General features: G+C 35.0%; 1 protein-coding gene across 2 annotated transcripts in view; it reads left to right on the forward strand.

Annotated features, from left to right (window-relative positions):
- ZFYVE9 (zinc finger FYVE-type containing 9) overlaps window positions 1-20,452 on the forward strand; it is a 75,891-nt gene that overhangs the window by 27,896 nt on the left and 27,543 nt on the right. For both annotated transcript variants that reach the window (XM_090269456.1, XM_090269457.1), the window contains 5 exons: window positions 4,909-5,029; window positions 8,051-8,173; window positions 9,996-10,151; window positions 17,144-17,368; window positions 19,143-19,225. In XM_090269456.1, coding sequence (XP_090125582.1) covers window positions 4,909-5,029; window positions 8,051-8,173; window positions 9,996-10,151; window positions 17,144-17,368; window positions 19,143-19,225 — 708 coding nt within the window. The remainder of the gene's footprint in view (window positions 1-4,908; window positions 5,030-8,050; window positions 8,174-9,995; window positions 10,152-17,143; window positions 17,369-19,142; window positions 19,226-20,452) is intronic.

Raw genomic sequence — 20,452 nt, forward strand, 5'->3', positions numbered from 1 at the left:
TCCAACTGATAACCCTCCAGATGATCCCCATACCTATGATTCTGTTTCTATTCTGGTTTACTTGGTTGGCTTTTGTTTTTATTTTTTAGATTCAGTTGTTGATAGGTGTGAGTTTATTGTCATTTTAATGTTCATAGTTTTGATCTTCTTTTTCTTAAGTAAGTCCCTTTAACATTTCATATAATAATGGCTTGGTGATGATGTACTCCTTTAGCTTTACCTTGTCTGGGAATCACTTTCTCTGCCCTTCCATTCTTAACAATGGCTTTGCTGAATAGAGTAATCTTGGTTATAGATCCTTGCTTTTTATCACCTTGAATACTTCTTGCCAGTTCGCTCTTGCCTGCAAAGTTTCTTTTGAGAAATCAGCTGATAGTCTTATAGGCACCCCTTTGTAGGTAACTCTCTGCTTTTTTCTTGCTGCTTTTAAGATTCTCTTTTTATCTTGAACCTTTGGCATTTAAATTATGATGTGTCTTGGTGTGGTCCTCTTTGGCTCTAGCTTGTTTGAGACCCTCTGTGATTCCTGGACTTGTCTGTTTCCTTTGCCAAATTAGGGAAGTTTTCCTTCATTATTTTTTTACATAAGCTTTCAATTTCTTGCTCTTCCTCTTCTCCTTCTGGCACCCCTGTGATTCAGATGTTGGCACATTTGAAGTTGTCCCAGAGGTTCCTACGCTTCTACTAATTTTTTTCAATTCTTGTTTCCCCATTCTGTACTGGTTGACTATTTTTTTTCTTCCTTATGTTCAAAATCATTGATTTGAACCCTGGTTTCCTTCCCTTCACCATTGGTTTTGTGTGGATTTTTCTTCATTTCATTTAACATAGCCTTTACTTCTTCCATTATGCATTTGCCATACTTAAAGATGTTCAAGCCTGTGAGCATCTTTATCACCAGTGGTTTGAATTCTGCACATGTTAGGTTGGCTATCTCCTTGTTGCTTAGTTCTCCCATTGGAACCTTGATCCATTCCCTCTATTGGGCCATGCTTCTCTGTCTCCTCATCTTGACAGGCCCCTGTGTGTGTTTGCCTCTGTGTCTTAGGTAGAGCTATTTCACCTATTGCGTTGTAAGGGGCAGAGCCTTAGGTATTCATCAGTACTGGCAACCCGTCTCACCACGTTGTGGCGCTGTGTGGGGGCGAGGAGTCTGAGAGGGAACAATGCTGTTTGCTCAGCACTCGCCCTTTTCCAGACACTTTTCTCACTTCTTTATGGGACTGGCACCCCTCTAGCCGTTGCCCTGGCCATTGTTCCCAGAGTGGGTGGGTCTGCAGACATTCGAGGACCTGGGGGTCCTTCAAACAAGCAGACCCTGCTGAGAGGCCAGCAGTTTCTTCCTCCGCCCCAACTGCCAGTGGTTTGCACAGTCAGAAGCAATGAGGCTTTATTTTCCCTGGCGCTGGGACCATGACCTGCGCGGTCTGGTCTGGTTCTGGGAATGCTCCCCAGGTCTCCCTCCCTACTTTTTAAAATGTGTGACTGCGCTTTCTGTGAGCCTGCCGTTGCCACCCCTGTGCCACCACCACACCACATTCTTTCTGCCCCGGCTCCGCCCCACTTGCTTGTTTGTATTTGCATTTTTTCTTTATATCTTTGTTTGTTGGACTTCCATGCAGCTCGATTTTCTGAAACTTCTGGTTGTCTCTAGTTTTGTGGTAGCTGTATTCCTTCTTAGTTGTGGAGGGAGATCCAGCATGTCTGTCTAGGCCTCCATTTTGGCTGGAAGTCACACATTTATGTTTCTTGACAAACCATTTGAGGTTTCGTTGTACTTCATCACTTAATACCTCAGTTTGTGTCTCCTAAAAACAAGCTATTTTCTTACATAAGCACAATAGAATTATCATATGAGAAAAAAATTTAACAATTCTGTTATCTAATATATAGTTCATCTGCAGGTTGTCCCAATTGTCCCAATAATATTCTTTACAAATTTCATTTTTACACATGTGCACATATATAAAAATTTTAATTAAATAAAATATATTTAAAAAATAAGAGCCCATCAAAGATCACAGTTGCATTTAGTTGTCATGTTTCTTTGGTTTTCTATACCCTAGAACCGTTATACCACTTTTTAAAAATTGTCTTATATTACTGTGTTTAAGTAGAGCAATGCAGTTCAAGCCCATGTTGTTCAAGGGTCAAATGTATTTTGATCCATGGTTGGGAGTCTGAGTCTATGGGGGTCTGATAAGTTATATGCGAATTTTTGGCTGCACAGGTTGTGAACGTCCCTAACCTTTGCGTTGTTTGAGGGTCAACTCTGTTAATATTTTGGGAATATCTAGGCCATGTTTTGCATAAAGTCCTTAATTTGTATTTGTCTATTTTTTTTTCTCATGATTAATTTCAGGTTAAACATTTTTGGCAATAATATTTATTATAAGTGATGATCATTTTCTTAGTGGAACACATCAAGAAGTATCAGTTTGAAAACTAGCAAAATAGAAAGAATGATAGGTAGTGAGCAGGCTGACAGCTCTGGGGGTTTAGCGGAGTGGAGGAATTGAGCAAAAAAAGGAAAAAAAGAAAACTCATGGACAATAAGGTGGTGATATGTGGGGAGAGGAGGTGGGTGGAGGAGGAAGAGGGTATGGGGGGATAAATGGTGATGGAAAAAATACATATAATTAAAAAATAAGTAAAAAATAGAAGTATCAGTTTGATAACTGGTTAAATTGAGGTCTTCTGTGTTTCTCCACTGCAAAAGTAGCTGTTCTTCTTTGCAGTTAATAATTAATGTGAGGGCTGATACTTTGAGACTGTGAGTGTCCTGTGCCCCCAGAAACCTTCCCACAAATGATTTTACTGTCCTTCGACAGTTCTTTCCTGAACCAGTTATAACTATGTTGTTTATGCAGTGATGACTTTTTTCCCTATTAAATTGTTTTTTACATCTTTTAAATTGTATGATAGGCTCTGAAAACAGATTTTTTTTTTCTGTAGTGTTTTGTGGAGTCTTTATTGTTCTTTATATAGAATCATGTCATCTGCAACTAGTGATAGTTTTATTTCTTCCTAATTTGGATGCCTTTTATTGTTTTTTTCTTACTTGATTCTTGTTGCTAACATAAAAAAATTGGGGGGAATGAATTAGGAAGTCCTAGTGAATGAATTATAGGGAAACAGGTTTTAGCTCAGTTTAAGAGAAACTAAATTATTTCATTTCTGTGTTTTCATATTGTTCAACACTCTTATTTTAATATTTATCTGGTAAAATGAGGACAAACACATTCTTTAGGTCCAGACTGGAATATAGTTTTCTCATCTTTATGCCCTAGTAGTACTCGAAATAAATTTCTTTTCACAGATGGTATTTAAGTAGAGGTCAGATGAGCACTTCTTATAATGTTAAAAGGTGGATTTATGCATCATTAAATAGCAAGTTAGAATAGGTTACTTTATTCCTGTACTATGCTTTGAAATCATTTAATAATGTTTTGCCAATAAAAATTTCCAAATTTCCTCTCACATGATGATGTACTAAGAACATTTCAAAGTTTTAGCAAAACCTACTAAATTATAGATAATATAGGTAAAAGTATTGTAAGATATTGACATTTAAAAAAATAATTTTAATCTTTATTTAAATATAAATATATATAATGAAGTGCTTTAGGAGAATTAATCTTTGGGAAACAGCTTGGTCAATATATATGCACGCACATAACAAACCCTATGTAACGACCACTCGGGTGAAGATATAAACCATTTTTATCACCCTAGAAGGTTTCCTCATGCTCTTTTTCTGTCAATATCCTTTTCTACTACATTTCTTTTACATCTTTTCCCCTAGGTAACCATTATTCTGACTTATATAACCATGGATTCATTTGACCTGTTCTTGAATGTCATATAAAAGGAAGCATATAGTAAATAATATTTTGTGTCTAGCTTATTAAACTCAAACTACTGTTTATGAGATTTATCCATGCTGTACACATCTTAAGCCAATATTTTATTATGGAGTAGTATTTTATCATATAGATATATCAGTTTTCTATTTTCTTGTTAATGGATGTTTGGATTATTTTCAGTCTTCGGCTATTATGACTTGAATAAAATCTGCTATAAACATTTTTATACATTTTTAAAAGTTTTAAAATGCTTTTTAAAAAAATTTTTTTAAATCCTTTCTCTCTTAAGGGATGGAGAATATGACGAGGAGAGCATCATTGTAATAGGTCTTGGAGGGCAGCCTATTAAGTTGTTAATTAAGTGGATTTAACCCCACACAAAATGTGCTTTACAAGATTATATTTTATTAAATGTACATAACGTGATCATATTAATGCAAAGAAAAATGAACTTGAAGTTTTATTTCATTGCATAGTAAATGAAAAAGATGACCTATTTTAATCTGTATTTTATCAAAGTTAATTTTTTTTATTATAATAAACTATATGTAACATATACATAATTTACCATCTTAACCAGTTTTAAGTGCACAATTTATGGCATTAAATTACTTTCTTATTGTTGTACAACCATCACCACTATTTTCAAAGTTAATTTGAAAAAGCAGTATAAGTGAAACTTTTAAGTACACCCAAATACATTAAAAGTTCAGAAATTATGCGATAACATTGAAATTTTGGTTTTGTTCCCACTATAATCTTTAAATATATATTTTTTACATAGCAAAATAAACCTGGGTAAAGGGAACTTTACTTCTTCAAGGCTAAACTACCTCTTCTCTCATTACTGGATTTGTTGATGCCAAAGGGAGAAACTATACAGTAGCAAACATTTTCGTAGTATATAAGCCCAGTCTTTTAGGAAACCATAAGATAATGAGTATAAAAAAAGTATGACTTCCAAAGTTTATATTCTTTACTATATTCTGCCAAAGTCTTGAACCTCTCTGTAACCCTTACTTTGCTCATTTGCTTTTCCTAGACGGATACGTCTGTGTTTTCTGGGAGTATAACTCAGGTTGGAAGTCCTGTTGGGAGTGCAATGAACCTCATTCCTGAAGATGGCCTTCCTCCCATTCTCATCTCCACTGGTGTAAAAGGAGGTTTGTGGACTTACATATTTAAACAAGATAGTTATATATGCCAAATATTGCCTTCTACTTAAGGGAAGGAGATAGAATTTGGTAATTGCCCTTCTCTTCTCTAACAACATCAACAACAACAACAAAGAAAAACAACTACTTAGTGCCATGAAAATAATTGTTGCTGTTACTGGTTGTTTTAGAGTAGCTATTTATGATTTCATATTATAATGTTATTTTAATCATTAGAAGGACATAATATTTTTAATTGTAGTATAAATGTAGTTCATTGGCAGTTTTTTCTTTATATTTTAAAGCACATAATACTCTGAAGAGTTTCTTATGATTCTAGGATTGCCCCACCTGAAACAGTCAGTACATTAATTTAACTTTTTGTTTTGAAGTATAATACACATTCAGAAATGTACATATAATAAGTGGAGGGTACTGAACCTACATAGCAATTTCACTGGTAAATATTTTTAGCAAGTCTTGATAAGAAATAAAATTATTAAGTTTAAAGAATGCTTATCTTTATTTGAAAATTTCTTGTTGTTATATCCAGATCAGCGTCCAACTAGTACATTTTCAAAGAAAATTTTATCAATAATCTCCTCAGTTTTTTCCTAGCCTTTTACCTGGACTTCTTGCCTTCAGTCTTTCTCTCCTTTATTTTATCTTCTACATTGTTGCAGTTATCTTTTTAAACATAAATATTATCATATACTACTTTTGCTTAGAAACAGTCAATGGATTTTCAGTACCTTCAGTGTAAATTACCTATCCTAGCACATACAAGGTCCCTTATAACCTTATCTCAACTTATCTTCCTAACTTTATTTCCAGCCAGTACCTCAGTACTTTTCATGCATGCTACAGTTTATTTGGTGTTTTATGAATATTCACCTTTAAAAAAATTTTTTTTATCTTTATTGATTTTAGAGAGATAAAGAGAGAGCGAGACATCAATTTGTTGTTTCACTTATTTATGCATGCATTAGTTAATTTTTTTGTATGTGCCCTGACCAACGATCGAACCCATAACTTTGGCTACAGGGGCGACACTCTTACCACCTGAGCTACCCAACCAGGGTTGAATGTTCACTTTTGTTACTTTCATTCCTTTTCTTCTGCTGTGGAAGAGTGGGAAGAGAATGGACTTCAGAGCTGGACAGACCTGAGCTTTAATCTCAGTACTATTCCATTCTAGCTGTGAGATCCAGTGGGCAAATCATTTACCCTCTCTGAATCTTTCTTCTAGTCTTTAAAAAAAAATTAGATAACTACATCTACTTAAGAGTCGTGAATATTAAGTCAGATTTTACACCTGAAAGTTCTTAGCAAGAAAAGTGTCGATGATACAAAGTAGACATGTAATTAATATTTTCCTTTCCTTGAAGCATTCCTCAACCTTTCAAAATCCAGATTAGTGGAAACCTCTCCTCTGAATCCTTAACTAGGCTACCTCCATAGTAATGTTTTGCATCCTCATCTCTGTTCTAATAGAAATTCATACAGACTGTTATTACATTAACACTTTTCTTATTGTAATTTAGATATTTTATAGGTCTGGTTTTTTCAGTTAGACCCTGAATTCCTTCAGTCTTAATTTATGTATCTGTCTTCTGCTGCTAGCATGGTGCTGGGCCCATCGTAGACTCTCAGCAATGTTGGCTGAATGTATGGTACTGTCAAATCCAGCTGTGTTCTGATAGTTCAGTGATGAACTTTCACATAAAGTTAAACATTCTTTTGCTTATATAATGCCTTTGCTCCTTTACCAGGCAGGAACATCTACAATTATTCTTTTGTTAGTAAAATTACTACTTAGGTTTCAAGTTTTGGTTATTTTAATAAATCTTAGATTAATAAGAAATTATGTTGGCCTACTCTGTTGTTAAAGTAAATAAGATTGCATTTTCAATAAAAGTCACACCCGTTAACTCATAATTGTCAAAACCTCTCCTACCAAGAAGCAACTAGTTATCTATTATATATATATTTACTTAAACCACATTACTATCTCCTCACCACAGTTCTGCATTTTAGTGAAATAATACATTTTTTCTTTTTTTAAAGTCACTTAGTATTTCTCTTTTTAATATTTTTATTGATAAGGTAAACATTTCCCATACATCCAAAAAATAGTTTTTTTGTTTCTATTGGTCAGTGGGAAATGGTGTTATTTTGTTCTATGTGGCCATCTCTATGTGATGCATTTTATATAAGACTAATCAAACAATATGCAGCTTTCAGGTTTTCAGTTCCTTACCCATACCTTTATATTCTATAATGGTTATTACCCATGATTTTGACTTCAAGATGAGAGGACTATCATAATTTAAAATGGAGTGGCTGAATATGGCGTAGTGCTGTGTTTACAGGGATTAAATGGGAAGAGTTCTATTTAAAGCCTCAAGTATTAACTTGTTCATGTTCAGAATCTGATGTGTAATTTACTGGTGACTTTGCTGATATGTATACTGAACTCTTAAACTGTCACCGAAGATTCTTTCATGAAACCAGTTGTTTAAGATAATTTTAGTTTATTTTCTGGGTGTATTTCTTACAGGTTTTCTTTTTATCATAAAAAGCATTAAACGATACAAAAGGCTATAAAGTAAAAAGAAGGATTCCCTTCTACCTCAACCCCCAGACATCCTTTCCAGAAGTAACTAGTTTATTATTACTTCCTTATATATTATGGATTATTTTAAATGTTATCTTAGAGCGTGGATTATTCTTGTTACGATTGTTGGAGAAATTTTGTTAAGTAAAAGGGTTCTCTTTAGATTTGGTACAAATCATTTTGTTGGAGAAGTGTTTACAGAAGATAACTATGTTGTCATCCAACTGGACTGGTCACTTCTGAGTGAAAGGGGCACTATTAATGTGATACTGAGGCAGCAGGCACAAACCTACGTCCACCACACCTATAAATCAAACACTCATTTCTTTTACGCGAATAATCAGCCTGTGCATCCATCAGATTTTTGTGTTTAACTCTTTAGCCAACTGCTTACATGTTTTCTCCCTTTACAGACTATGCTGTGGAAGAGAAACCATCACAGATTTCAGTAATGCAACAGTTGGAGGACGGTGGCCCTGACCCACTTGTATTTGTTTTAAATGCAAATTTGTTGTCAATGGTTAAAATTGTAAATTGTAAGTTAAAAATTTGTTTTTTTTTTAAATAAAATGAGCTACTTTATTGACTCATAGATAATAAATAAAGCTTTCAAATTTATCACACACAAGTATTTTTATATAGAGCCACATCTTATTGAAAACTTGGAATTGAAGAAGTTGGTTTGTATAAAATAATATATCCCAGAGGACAATTGTGGTACTAACAGACACTCTTGCTTTTAGTCAAAGGGGTGGGATAGGTGAGTTCTCTGTGGAGGAAAGCCAAAGAAAACTTGACCTGGTGTAAGTTCTTCCTGAGATGGGTGTGTTATGCCACATCTTACCACCTGGATAACTAGTGGTGGTTAAACTCTCCAGGAGGGTCAGACAATTTACATGCTAGATTTAAATCTCAGAAATCTTAACCATGGTGCGAAACTTTATTTGGGAGAAGTGTTAGTTAACTGACATGTAGGAAAACTGAAGCACTTCCTAAGATTCAGAAAAAACTCATCAGTTCTTAGTGCCTTCTTGTGCATCAGAATGAGAGAGAAGACAGTAACTTAAAATCTTGATTTTAAGGTGGTATTGGAAAATAGAGAACATATTTATCCTGGATGAATATTAATTAATAGGCAGTTTTGGAGAGAGGATGGAAGCACTGGAGAGCAATTCTCTAGTTCCCACTGTTTTAAGTTGGGCTTGGAAACCAACACCACCAATTTTTTAAGAGATTCTACATTAAAGAAATGCATGTTTCGAGTTTACTTGCTAACCATACCCTTGTATGTTTGGCCAGTTATTAACACTTGCCATTTTTCCTTCTAGGATCAGATTTTAAAATAATTTACTCAAAATTTCAATTTATCATATCTAGTTTATAAGTTATACTTAGAAAATAGCTAACCTATAATTCCTGAAATGCACACCTGTTAATATAGTTGGAATGGACACCTCCTGTTTAGGTATATAAAGTAACAATTGCCAAAGTGAAAGAAGGGACCTTTTATTAGTTTTGATTCACATTGTGTCATTCATAATTTTGTTTGAATCCTTTTTCAATTCTTTTGGGGATCCCATTGTGTTGGAGTACAAATGATAAAAGTGTCAAGGATTGAACATTATTTTTAACTACATACGGCTTATGCTATTAGGACTCTACAGAGCCTTTTAGTGAAGAAGTGGAAGTAAGAAGTTCAGAAAAGCCATCCTTTTCACCACTTTTTACAGCATGAAGCTAAGTAAAGTCATGTTGTTAATTATCTTGAATTTTCTCCTAGAAAGCACTATGATTAAAATAGCTAGAATCTTTCAGTCACAGGTTAATGTGTGCGTAAAAAAATATTTTTTAGGTCACAACCTGAATTCAAAGCTATAATATTGGCTTTTGTTGTTGTTTCTGGTCTTACATAAGTAATTATTTACCTTGTTGAAGTGTTGAAGTGTTCTTTTTTAAATAAAGATGAAGTATTTTTTAAAAATTATTATAGCCAAGGGAACAGTTTGGTTTCATTAATTATATTTTTAAAGGAATGTTGTTCCTTTTGATAATTACACCTTGTAATAATAGGATTTAAAAGTTTTCAATGTATTTCTTTCTCTATTACTTATTTTAGTTCCCTTCCCATATTTTTTTCTAAGGGTTTGCGTAGAGCCCTTAGTATACCAGAGGTAGTGGTATATTTTATTTTCTACAGTCGTTCTTTGGCTCAGTGCTGTGTATTTCATATGTTGAATTATACAGAGTCAGAATGATCTATTTTATTCTGTGCTATATTATAACATAGATTTCTGTGCATTTTTTAAGGATTAGAATTGAGAGGAATGTCTTGATGTTCTATTTTTATTCTATCTACAGATGTGAACAGGAAGTGCTGGTGTTTCACAACCAAGGGAATGCATGCCGTGGGTCAGTCTGAGATAGTCATTCTCCTACAGTGTCTGCCAGATGAAAAGTGTTTGCCCAAGGATATCTTTAATCATTTTGTGCAGCTTTATCGGGATGCCTTGGCAGGTGGGAATGCTTTCTGATTTAGTGAGCACCATTTATAGATGACAAAAACTTTTTATTGTTTTGTTCTGTTTTGCTTTTTTTTTTTTTTTTTAATTAGGTTTAAAAGATGACTAAAACTTTTAGACACAGATGCAAAATAATAGTCTTAAATTTGGAAGCCTGGTGTTGGATGTTGATATAGGTGACGAGTTAAAAGTTGCCATGGTTTGAGGAAATTATAAATTTTAGTACTTTACCTAATGTGTTTGTTATTTTACAAAGGCTAGAATCAAAATTTATAAGAGAATACATTGAACTGATATAAGAATATTTTTCTTCGAGTACCTTAGGATTTATAATATCGGTACCCAGTTGAAGGAAATGTAATCATAACTTACGACTTGTTTCTTTAGTTAACAATATTTATATAATCATGTAAATACTCTACATTTAATTTTCAAGTTTCAAGAACCACTAGCATGGACAACTTTATTATGGTTTCAAAATAAATAAATTGTAAATATTTTTTACTATAACAATGTAAAAGTAAATGCATAGTTAGTAGATATTGGAGAACACTAAGAATACTAATATGAAGACATACTGTTAAAATTGAGATAGAAATTGCAGGATTATATAGTAGTTCTAGTTTTAATTTTTGAGGGATCTCTATACTATCTGTTGTTTATAGTGGATGCACCAATTTACATTCCCACCAACAGTGCACAAGGGTTCCCTTTTCTCCATATTCTTACCAATATTATTTTAAAATTGATCTTTTTAAAAAGCTGTTATAGGAATTCAGCAAGAAATTATCAGGTTTTAAGGTAAGTGATGGCAGTCGAATAAAGAGCATTGAAGAGATATAAAAGACAATGATGCTTCAGTTCAAAGGATTTGATAACTAATTGGAATGTAGGGTGAGAGGCAACAAGTCAAAGTTGGCTTCAGATTTCTGGCTTGGGCACCTGGGGCGATAGTGTTCTTTCTCACTGAGATAGTAAATAGAAGAGTAGAGTTGGCAATTGAGGGCCTTGTTCACTGTGTTGAATTTGAAATAATGACAACAGATGGTGATATGTAAATGAAAGATGAATATATGGATATGGACCTCAGGAGGTAGATCTGGGCTAAAGTACAGACTTTGGAGACCCAGCATTTATGTTATAGTTGAAACTATGGTTGTAACTAAGATAGGCCAGTGTGAAGAGACTAGAGCTGCGAATGGAACTCTGAGAATTACCAACAGGGAAAGGCATGAATTATTATATGAGTCATTAAAATATATGTTTAGTATAAATGGTTACTCATTTTTAAAAAGTATCCTTACATATCAGTAGAGTCCATTATATTAAAATACAATAATTCTACAACAAAAAATGATTTGAAACTGATAGTAAGATAATGGTAATAGTCTAAGGTCAGCATATAATATATCTAAGCCATCGTAAATATTTTCTATAATATAGGATGAGGGCATGTACATATATAGCCAAGTAAATATCATTTCAAAAGCATAAACAAGTGAGCAGTAGGAGTCTCTCCTAGAATAGGAATCATTTCATAGCTCATAGAAATATGGGACTATAAAAGTATCTTGGATTATCTAGTACAACTCTTTATTTTTTTTTAGATGAAGAAAATGAAACCTGAAAATGTTAACGGCTTGTCTAAATCACAGACCTAGCTGTGATTAGGGCTAATGCTCCCAGATCACTTTTCAATAGTTATATCAGTAGCCTCTGTGAATATATAAATAGTACAGCAGTTTTTAAAAACAGGTATGCACAATATATACGTGATATGCATGTTTTATTAATAATTCTGTTTTTAGATAATGAAGGTAGCAACTTGATATATTATTTCACAATGATTTTTTTACAGGTGGAAAAATATTTTAAATGTTCTAAGATAACCCCAATTCATTAGTTTTCTCCTCTGTGTAGCACAGGTTGTGGAAATGGCAAATTATATCTTAAATTGCCCCAGAGTGTGAAAGCCTTGAGTACTCTATCACTTGCTTAGTGGTTCCTCTGGCATAAATCACTCAAAAAGCCTTAAAAACCCTTAATGAACTTCCTTTATAATTTCCTCTGAATTTTAATCTAAACTACATGTATTCAATAATAATATATGTGTGTATATATGTATATATTTCGTATTTAGTATATATATGTATATATTTGTCATACATAGTTGCTTATGCTTTCCACAGTGAAGGGGAAAATTATCTCTTGTGAGATATGACATTTAAGAGTTTCAGAATGCCTTCTGATTATTACAGTGCCATGGGAGATTTTAGATTGTATGTTGTTTTCTCTCCTCCCTTCCTCCATGTTCTGTACTTGGTTTTCTCGTAAACAAACATTCAGAACATGGAATGGAATGAAGTGAGAATTGATCTACCAGACTAGTTTTTCTGAAGTTAATCTCTTGCTGTTTCCCTCTATTACTCAAAAACTTATATTGGCTCCATATTGTCTTTAGCATAAACTGTGTGCTTCACCATTCAGTACTCTGCATAATCTGATCTTGTATTTTCCTTCTGATTTCCCACTACTAGTCTGCCCATACTTCCACTGTACGATAATTTCCTACCTCATTACTCATGATCATGACTCCCCCTCACCATGCTATTTTCCAACACCCTTACTATCTGAATCCTATTAGTTTTCTTAAGTGTTACTTGAAGACAACTTTCTGTATGAATTCTTCCTTGATGATTCTCACAGATAGAAGTAATCTCTTCTAGCCCTGCCTGGCCTGGGTTGCTCAGTTGGTTGGAATGTTGTCCCGTAAACCGAAAGGTCATGGGTTTGATTCCGGTCAGGGCACATTGTTAGGTTGCAGGTTCAGTCCCAGGTTGGGGCACATACAGTGTTTTGGGGTGGGTGGCAACTGATCGATTTTTCTCTTTCACATCAGTGTTCCTCTCCCTCCCTTCCCCTCTCTCTAAAATCAATAAACATGTCCTCAGGTGAGGATTTAAAAAAATGTAATTCCTTCTAAATTCCTTCAATGATCTTTAAAAAATTATTTGGTATAGTTCTGGCTGGTGTGGCTCAGCGGATTGAGTGCTGACCTGAGAACCAAAAGTCACCAGTTTCATTCCCAGTCAGGGCTCATGCCTGGATTAGGGGCCAGGTCCCCAGTTGGGGGCGGGTGAGAGACAACCAATTGATGTCTCTCGCATACTGGTGTTTCTCTCCATCTTTCTCCCTTCCTTCTCCTCTCTCTCAAAATAAATAAATAAAATCTAAAGGAATAAAAATATATTTTAGTATTTATGCAAGTTATGAAGCATAATAACAAAATATCCAACCCGTAAATAAAATACCAAACATGGAATATAAAAATGGCCAATCTTTACTTTCTTGATTACATCTTCCTTCTAAACTTCCAATCCCCAATCTCTAGGTAACCACTCATGTCAAACTTGTGTTATACATTTTTGCTTCTCTTTATCACTTTTTCTGAAATGCTCACATCATTAAGGATTATAACATATTTTGCATGTTTTTAAACTTTGTACAATTCGTATTACACTGTTTATATTTTATATGGTTTTCTTTTTTTACCCCACTATATGTTTTTGCCTTTCATTCATTACTCTAGTGGTTCTAGTTCATTCATTTTTCAGGCTACTGTTTTATATTCATTACATAAATTTATTAGAATTTATTAATTCTCCTTCTGATGAACAGTTTGCTGTTCTTACCAGTTGATTATTATTTAGACATGTTCTTTAAAACTTTTTTATACGTATACTTAGGAGTAGAATTTTGGTTTATAGAATGTGGATAACTTCAACTTTATTAAATAATGTTAAATTGTTTCCCAGAGTGATTAGTGGTTTACCAGTTTATATATACCTGTCCCCTTGCCCAGTGTATGAGTTGCCAACATTTGATGTTGTCAGAGTTTTAATTTTTGCCAGTCTGGTAGATAAAATGGTATCTCATTTTGGTTTGCCTTTCACTAATTATTAAGGAGGCTAAGAATATATTCATATATTTATTGGCCATGAATAGTTTGTCTCTTGCGACATATATGAGGTCTGTCCGGAAAAAGTTTAGTCATTGTTAATATAATCAGATTTGGGCGACATTGGTGTAACTTAGCAGCTAAGGAGAGTGGACTGGAATGCGCATGTGTGAACAATGACGACTTCACTGTACTAATCAGTGGGGATGGTAGATGCCATTAAGTGAGCATGTGTACTGTGTGGCCGCTGCATTCACAATGAGCGAGTTGAGCAACGAATTTGCATCAAATTTTACATTACGTTTGAACATTCCTCCGTGAGAACTATTTGGATTATTCACAAGGCCATAGCTATAGGCAACTGGTGATTGGCAGCTTTATCAGGACAATGTGCCCACTCATGCATCACGTCTCATGCAGAGTTTTTTTGTGAAACATCAAATCACCCAGGTGACTCAGCCCCCCTACAGCCCAGATTTGGCACCCTGTGGCTTCTGCTTTTTCCCAAAACTAAAATCACTTTGAAAGGGAAGAGATTTCAGACCATAGGAGATTCAGGAAAATACAATGGGGCAGCTGATGGCGATTGGGAGAACTGCGTGAGGTCCAAGGTGCCAACTTTGAAGGGGACTGAGGCATTATTGTCCTATGTACAATGTTTCTTGTATCTTCTTCAATAAATGTCTCTGTTTTTCATACTACATGGCTAGATACCTTCTAGGCAGACCTCGTATGTCTCTGTTTATGCCTTTCACCTATATTTCTATTATAGTAGTATTTTCTTGGGAATTTCCTTTAATTTTTTAAACATTCATACTCACCTATGACTTTTTCTAACAGAGTTGTTATTACTAATTGTGTTATCAGTTTTCTGTTGCTATGTTTTTAAGCCACAAACTTATTGGCTTGAAACAACACAAATGTATTATCTCACAGTTTCCATGGGCTAAGAATTCAGGCACAGTTGTGCTGAATCTTCTGCTCAGGGTACCTCAAGGTATCAGCCATGCTGAGGTTCTCATTTGGACCTCAGGGTCATCTGATTGTTAGCAGAATTCACTTTCTTGCAGATCCTTGTTTTAAGTTTTTTTTAGAGAAAGGGGAAGGGAGGGAGAAAGTGAGGGAGAGAAACATCAATGTGAGAGAGAAACACTGATCAGTTAAGGTACCTCTTGTACATGTCCTCACCAGGGATTGAACCTGCAGCCTAGGCATGTGCCCTTACTGGAATTGAACTAGTGACCTTTTGCTCTATGGGACGATGCCCAATCAACTCAGTGATACAGATCAGGGCAATCCCCATTTTCTTAATAGCTGTTGACTCCTAAAGACTGCCTGCAGTTCCTTGCCTCATGGCTCCAGAGATAGTTTTACAACATGGATATTTGCTTTCTCCCAGGTCAGCATCATTGTGTTTCTTTGCTGTGAATCTCTGACCTCTATACCTAGATTTAGAGGTCTTATGTCAAGCCCACCCTGATGATCTCCCTATTGATTAAAGCAAAATCAATTGATTAGTAACCTAATCATATTCACAGGTGCTCCCCACTCAAGGGGAGGGAATTAAACAAGACATGTACACCAGGAGACAGACAGAATTTTGCCTACCACACAGGGTTTTTAATCATAGTTGATGACACAGACCTAAGCATACTTTTATCTACTCATTTAATACCTTCATTGGTGGAGAAATGGCACCAGGTGTTAGACTGGTGGAGTCAGACCAGACCTTGGTTCAGCAGCTCAGTACTTGAGCTCTAGCTAAGAAAGAATTCAGATCCAAGGTTCACACTATAAGAGAAAGTTTATTTAGAAAGTCACAAAGGTAGAAGAAGTGAACCGTAGAAGAAATAGGTTCAGGAAACAAGTAAGAGAGGCACAAGAAGAGCCATGTTTCTGCGGGCGCTTCCAGCTTTCCCAAGGACACAGTCCTAGCAGTTCAATATTCAATGAAAGCCTGTGACCTGGGCCATGTCAGGCCCAACAGCTTAAATGTGTGGCCAGATTTGGTTAATCCTGGGGCAAGAGTATTTGCTACCCCTCGGTGATGACGTCCAACTGAACATGACCATCACCCACAAAGCTTTTCTAAGTTTTGTGGGAAGGTGTTCTTTTCACCCACGGACCCTGCTATCAAATACAGCTTCCTACCTTCACTCAAGGATACTATGAACTGTTCTGTGAACAGATTCTAGTTTTCAAGGAAAGTTAAGCATTAACTTCTGTGATGGGGATTTTTGTATTTGGTATTACTTCTTTCATAGGTATCAAAGGAAGTTTGCACATGTAGAGAGCATATCTGCTCTTACATTATTGAGTAGCTCTTATCAGAAAATTGTTTTCTAATTCTAAACTGAGGAAAATATCTCATTAATGAAGGGCTGGTTTATTACTGTTTCATTCAAAATAACTTAAATTAGAAACTTAGTAAAGAGCATTTGCAATTAAGAGAAAAAACAATACCTAATATGAATTTAAATGAGCCTTAAGTTGTTTACATTTCATAATTGTCTCTGCATCCTATCTGTGGTACTACCTTCTCTGTAAATTTTCTTTTCTCCTCAATGTCTCATATATAACTGTACTTTATTGTCTTTATTCATTATATTCATGAATTGACTTTATTCACCCAGTGAGATTGTAAGCTCTGTGAGAGCACATACCTAATCTTTACATTTTTTGTGTGTGTGTGACTTTTGAGGCAATGATTTCTATCCTGATCCATATAGTAAAGTTGCACCATCTAACTAAGGAAGGCATCAACATTTTTGGTTTTTAGCTAGATAAACTTCAAGAGTATGTAATACAGGTTATATCATGCTCACTACAAGCCCTGATAAAATTGGGGGGAAAAGTTTTCATTTAATAAATGCCATTTATTTCTTTAAAAACTTTCTAAACATGGGTGTTCCATGGTGGAAAGTTAGGAATTACTGTTCGGTAGTGTCTGGCCTAGTGTAGATGAACAGTGATTACTAAAAACATGATTTATTTATTGATAGAAAGTAATCAATAAACTTTTGTTTTAGGGAATGTTGTGGGCCACTTGGGACATTCCTTCTTCAGTCAAAGTTTCCTTGGCAGTAAAGAACATGGTGGATTCTTATATGTGACATCTACTTACCAGTCACTGCAAGACCTTGTACTCCCAGCCCCACCTTACTTGTTTGGGATTCTCATACAGAAATGGGAAACTCCTTGGGCTAAAGTGTTTCCCATCCGACTAATGTTGAGACTTGGAGCGGAATATCGACGTAAGTAGTAAAATACTTTCTTCTAAAACACATGAGCAAAACATGATGACTAAATAAAGTCCTGAAATATTCAGAACCCCACCCCCCACGGCACCCCTGGTGATACAATTCAGCAGAATTTTAAAATAGCTAAGCTAAACTTAGCCACAGTCTCTACTTATTTTGCCTGGAATGGGAAGGACTGAAAATATCAAATGAGAAAGTTAGTGGTTATTACCTTGTAAACGTATTAGTTTTATAGTTCATTGGTAAATACATAATCATTTTGAGAAAAAATGAATTTGAACTTAACAACTTTATTTTTTATAGTATCTTTATATGGTGAGTATATTTCTTGTCACTAGGTTGGAAAATTACATTTTCTGTAACCTAACAGATATTGGAACCTAGTGGTATAGAGATCACACTGTCCGTTGATAAGATGAGACACAGAAGAACTTCTTTGCCCATGGCTGTAGCAGTGCAACCAAGTTGTGATTTTTTTAAGACATCAAGGACTAAATGCAAGCTTTATTTTAAACTTTATATCTTTACCTAATTGAAAGCGTGCTGGTGTAGAAATCAGACCACTTGAATAGGTTCTTAACTCTGCCACTTACTAGCTCTGTAATTTTGGCCAAATCACTCAAGTTGTCTGATTGTGAGTTTCTTTTGCAACTGGAGACAATTATGTTTGCCTTTTATATTACATTGGGTTTTTAAGATGATCAAATGAGATGAAAAATTATTTTGCAACCATAAAGCCATATATTGTATGTTCTCAGCAAGTCGGCTTTTCATTTCACTTACTTATTCTTTAATTGAACAAGAATTTAATAAAGGCTTACCATCATGTGTCATGAATTCTGGGAATTGAGAAATTGCCAAGACATGGTTATAGGTTCTTGGAAACCTTTGTAAAGAAGACATACAGAAATCATGAAGTAGCATATTGTATTAAAACACATACTCAGAGTTAATAGAGTTCTTTGGGAGCTCTGAGATGGACTCGTAACTTCACCAAGAATGAAGGAATTAGATGAAAAATATTTTTTGGTCCAAGGAACTCTGGACTGAACTGAAGGAAACATGTGAATCAGCCTAGTGAAGTAGGTAAAGGAAAAGATTGTGTGTAGATGAACCAACATGTATAATTTCTTGTCTTTTTTTTTTTAATTTAATTTATTGATTTGAGAGAGAGAGACACACATTGATTTGCTGTTCCACTTATTTATGCATTCATTGTGATTTATATCTTGTGTGTACCTAACTGGGGATTGAACCTGCAACCTTGGCATATCAGGATGATGCTCTAACCAACTGAGCTACCTGGCTGGGGCCTATAACTTCTTGTCTTGAACAGACAGTTCAAACCATAAAGTTATAGGACTGAGACAGCTAATAGTATCACCTGGTATTTGGCTCCACTAAAGAGGATCCTGGTTAGGAAATGTTTGAGTGAAGTCTTTTAGACTTTTTGAGCACAGAGGAATCAGAAGATATTTATTTCCTGCATCATATTAATGCACTTTGAAGAACAGTGCTTCCTAAGACCTTTTGGTCATTTTCGAACCAGCAGCATCAAAAGGCTTATTCCAGTCAAGTGACTGGTATGGTGTACGGAAGGCTCAGGATTTGCCTGTGATACTGATATGCTAAATACTTTTTGAACTCTAAATTTCACATGCTCTAATGAGCCATTATAATTATGTTTTGAAAACTGTTATCAACCATAATCTCTTCTTCCCAAATTTTAAGCTACCAGACTTAGTCTGATTATTTCTCATTTCCATAGTCTATCCATGCCCACTATTCAGTGTCAGATTTCGGAAGCCATTGTTTGGAGAGACGGGTCATACCATCATGAATCTTCTTGCAGTAAGTTGGGAGTTTTTGCTTTCTTGTTCCTCACTAGGGTTTGTGTGGAGAAGAAAGAGAAGGATTTTATTATTTTGTTGATAGTAATGCATTCACTGCTGCTGCAGGCAAGTGAAGATTTATGTTAAAGGAAAAGAACTTTCTTTGGAAGTGTAAGGAGCTTTGTAGTGAATTAGTACAGGGTTTGCGCCCCTGAGTGACTTATTATCTAAGAGACCTTGCAGGATTATTGTGAGGACTAAAGGTAATGTGTAGTTAAAGCACAAAGCATTCTGTCTTGTTTTTATTTTAAGCCTGGCATCCTAGAGTATATCTAGAATATATCTAGAATCTGAAAACTTCTTACAGCCTTTTGAACTGTTAACATCTTGGTCCAGATGATCGCTGTCTCTTGTCTGGATTATTTTTATTATGTTTATCTGATCTTCTTTCTTCTATCCTTGCTCCCTTACCATCTATTCTTTGTAAAGAAGTCAAGGGGTGTCCCTGGCTAACCCTCTGACATTCCAGACTTCCCTCATAACAACAGACACATGTGCTCAGTATTAGTCTGCCCTTCCCCAGTCCCAGACTGTGGTGACCATCCCGATCCCAGTTTTGGGGTAGCATGGATTACTGGGTCCTGGTTTTTGTATATTTAAAGCTAATTTTTAATTACTCATTTTGTTCAACATAAGCTGCCATGCATCTTTGTGTGAATACAGTCCAAGCACAAACCTGGCCAATAAAAAAAGTAAAGGTAAAGGTCTTTGGCGGCCTATGAGAGCCTATGAAATCTAGCTTTACGCTATCACTTTGACCTCAACTCCTTCCACTCTTGCTCGTTTTGCTTCAGCCACACTAGATGTCCTGTGTGTACATATATGGTTTACCCTACAAATGGCATTTGGAATATAATAATAAAACAAGCAAGAGTTCCTACCCTCTTGGAGCTTACTTGAGGGGGAGGAGAAAGTTAACAAATAAATATACAGAAAGTGTAAAGTGATATTAAAGTGGGATATTCAAATATTTGTTTAATATTATATAAGGTATATGAAACTTTAATCTCCTTTGTAAGAGTTTACAGTCAAATAGAAAGGTGGAGTACACAGACACAGTGGGGCTTTCATTATCCTTATTATTTACATAAATGGGGTCTTTCAATTTCTACATTCTTTACATTTTTACTAACTTTATTACTACATATGAAATCCTGCCATGGATGACTTCTTTATTCTACTTCAA

This window comes from Furipterus horrens, unplaced genomic scaffold (assembly GCF_987537825.1).
Source record: "Furipterus horrens unplaced genomic scaffold, mFurHor1.1.pri manual_scaffold_3, whole genome shotgun sequence".
In the NCBI taxonomy this organism is placed as follows: Eukaryota; Metazoa; Chordata; class Mammalia; order Chiroptera; family Furipteridae; genus Furipterus; species Furipterus horrens.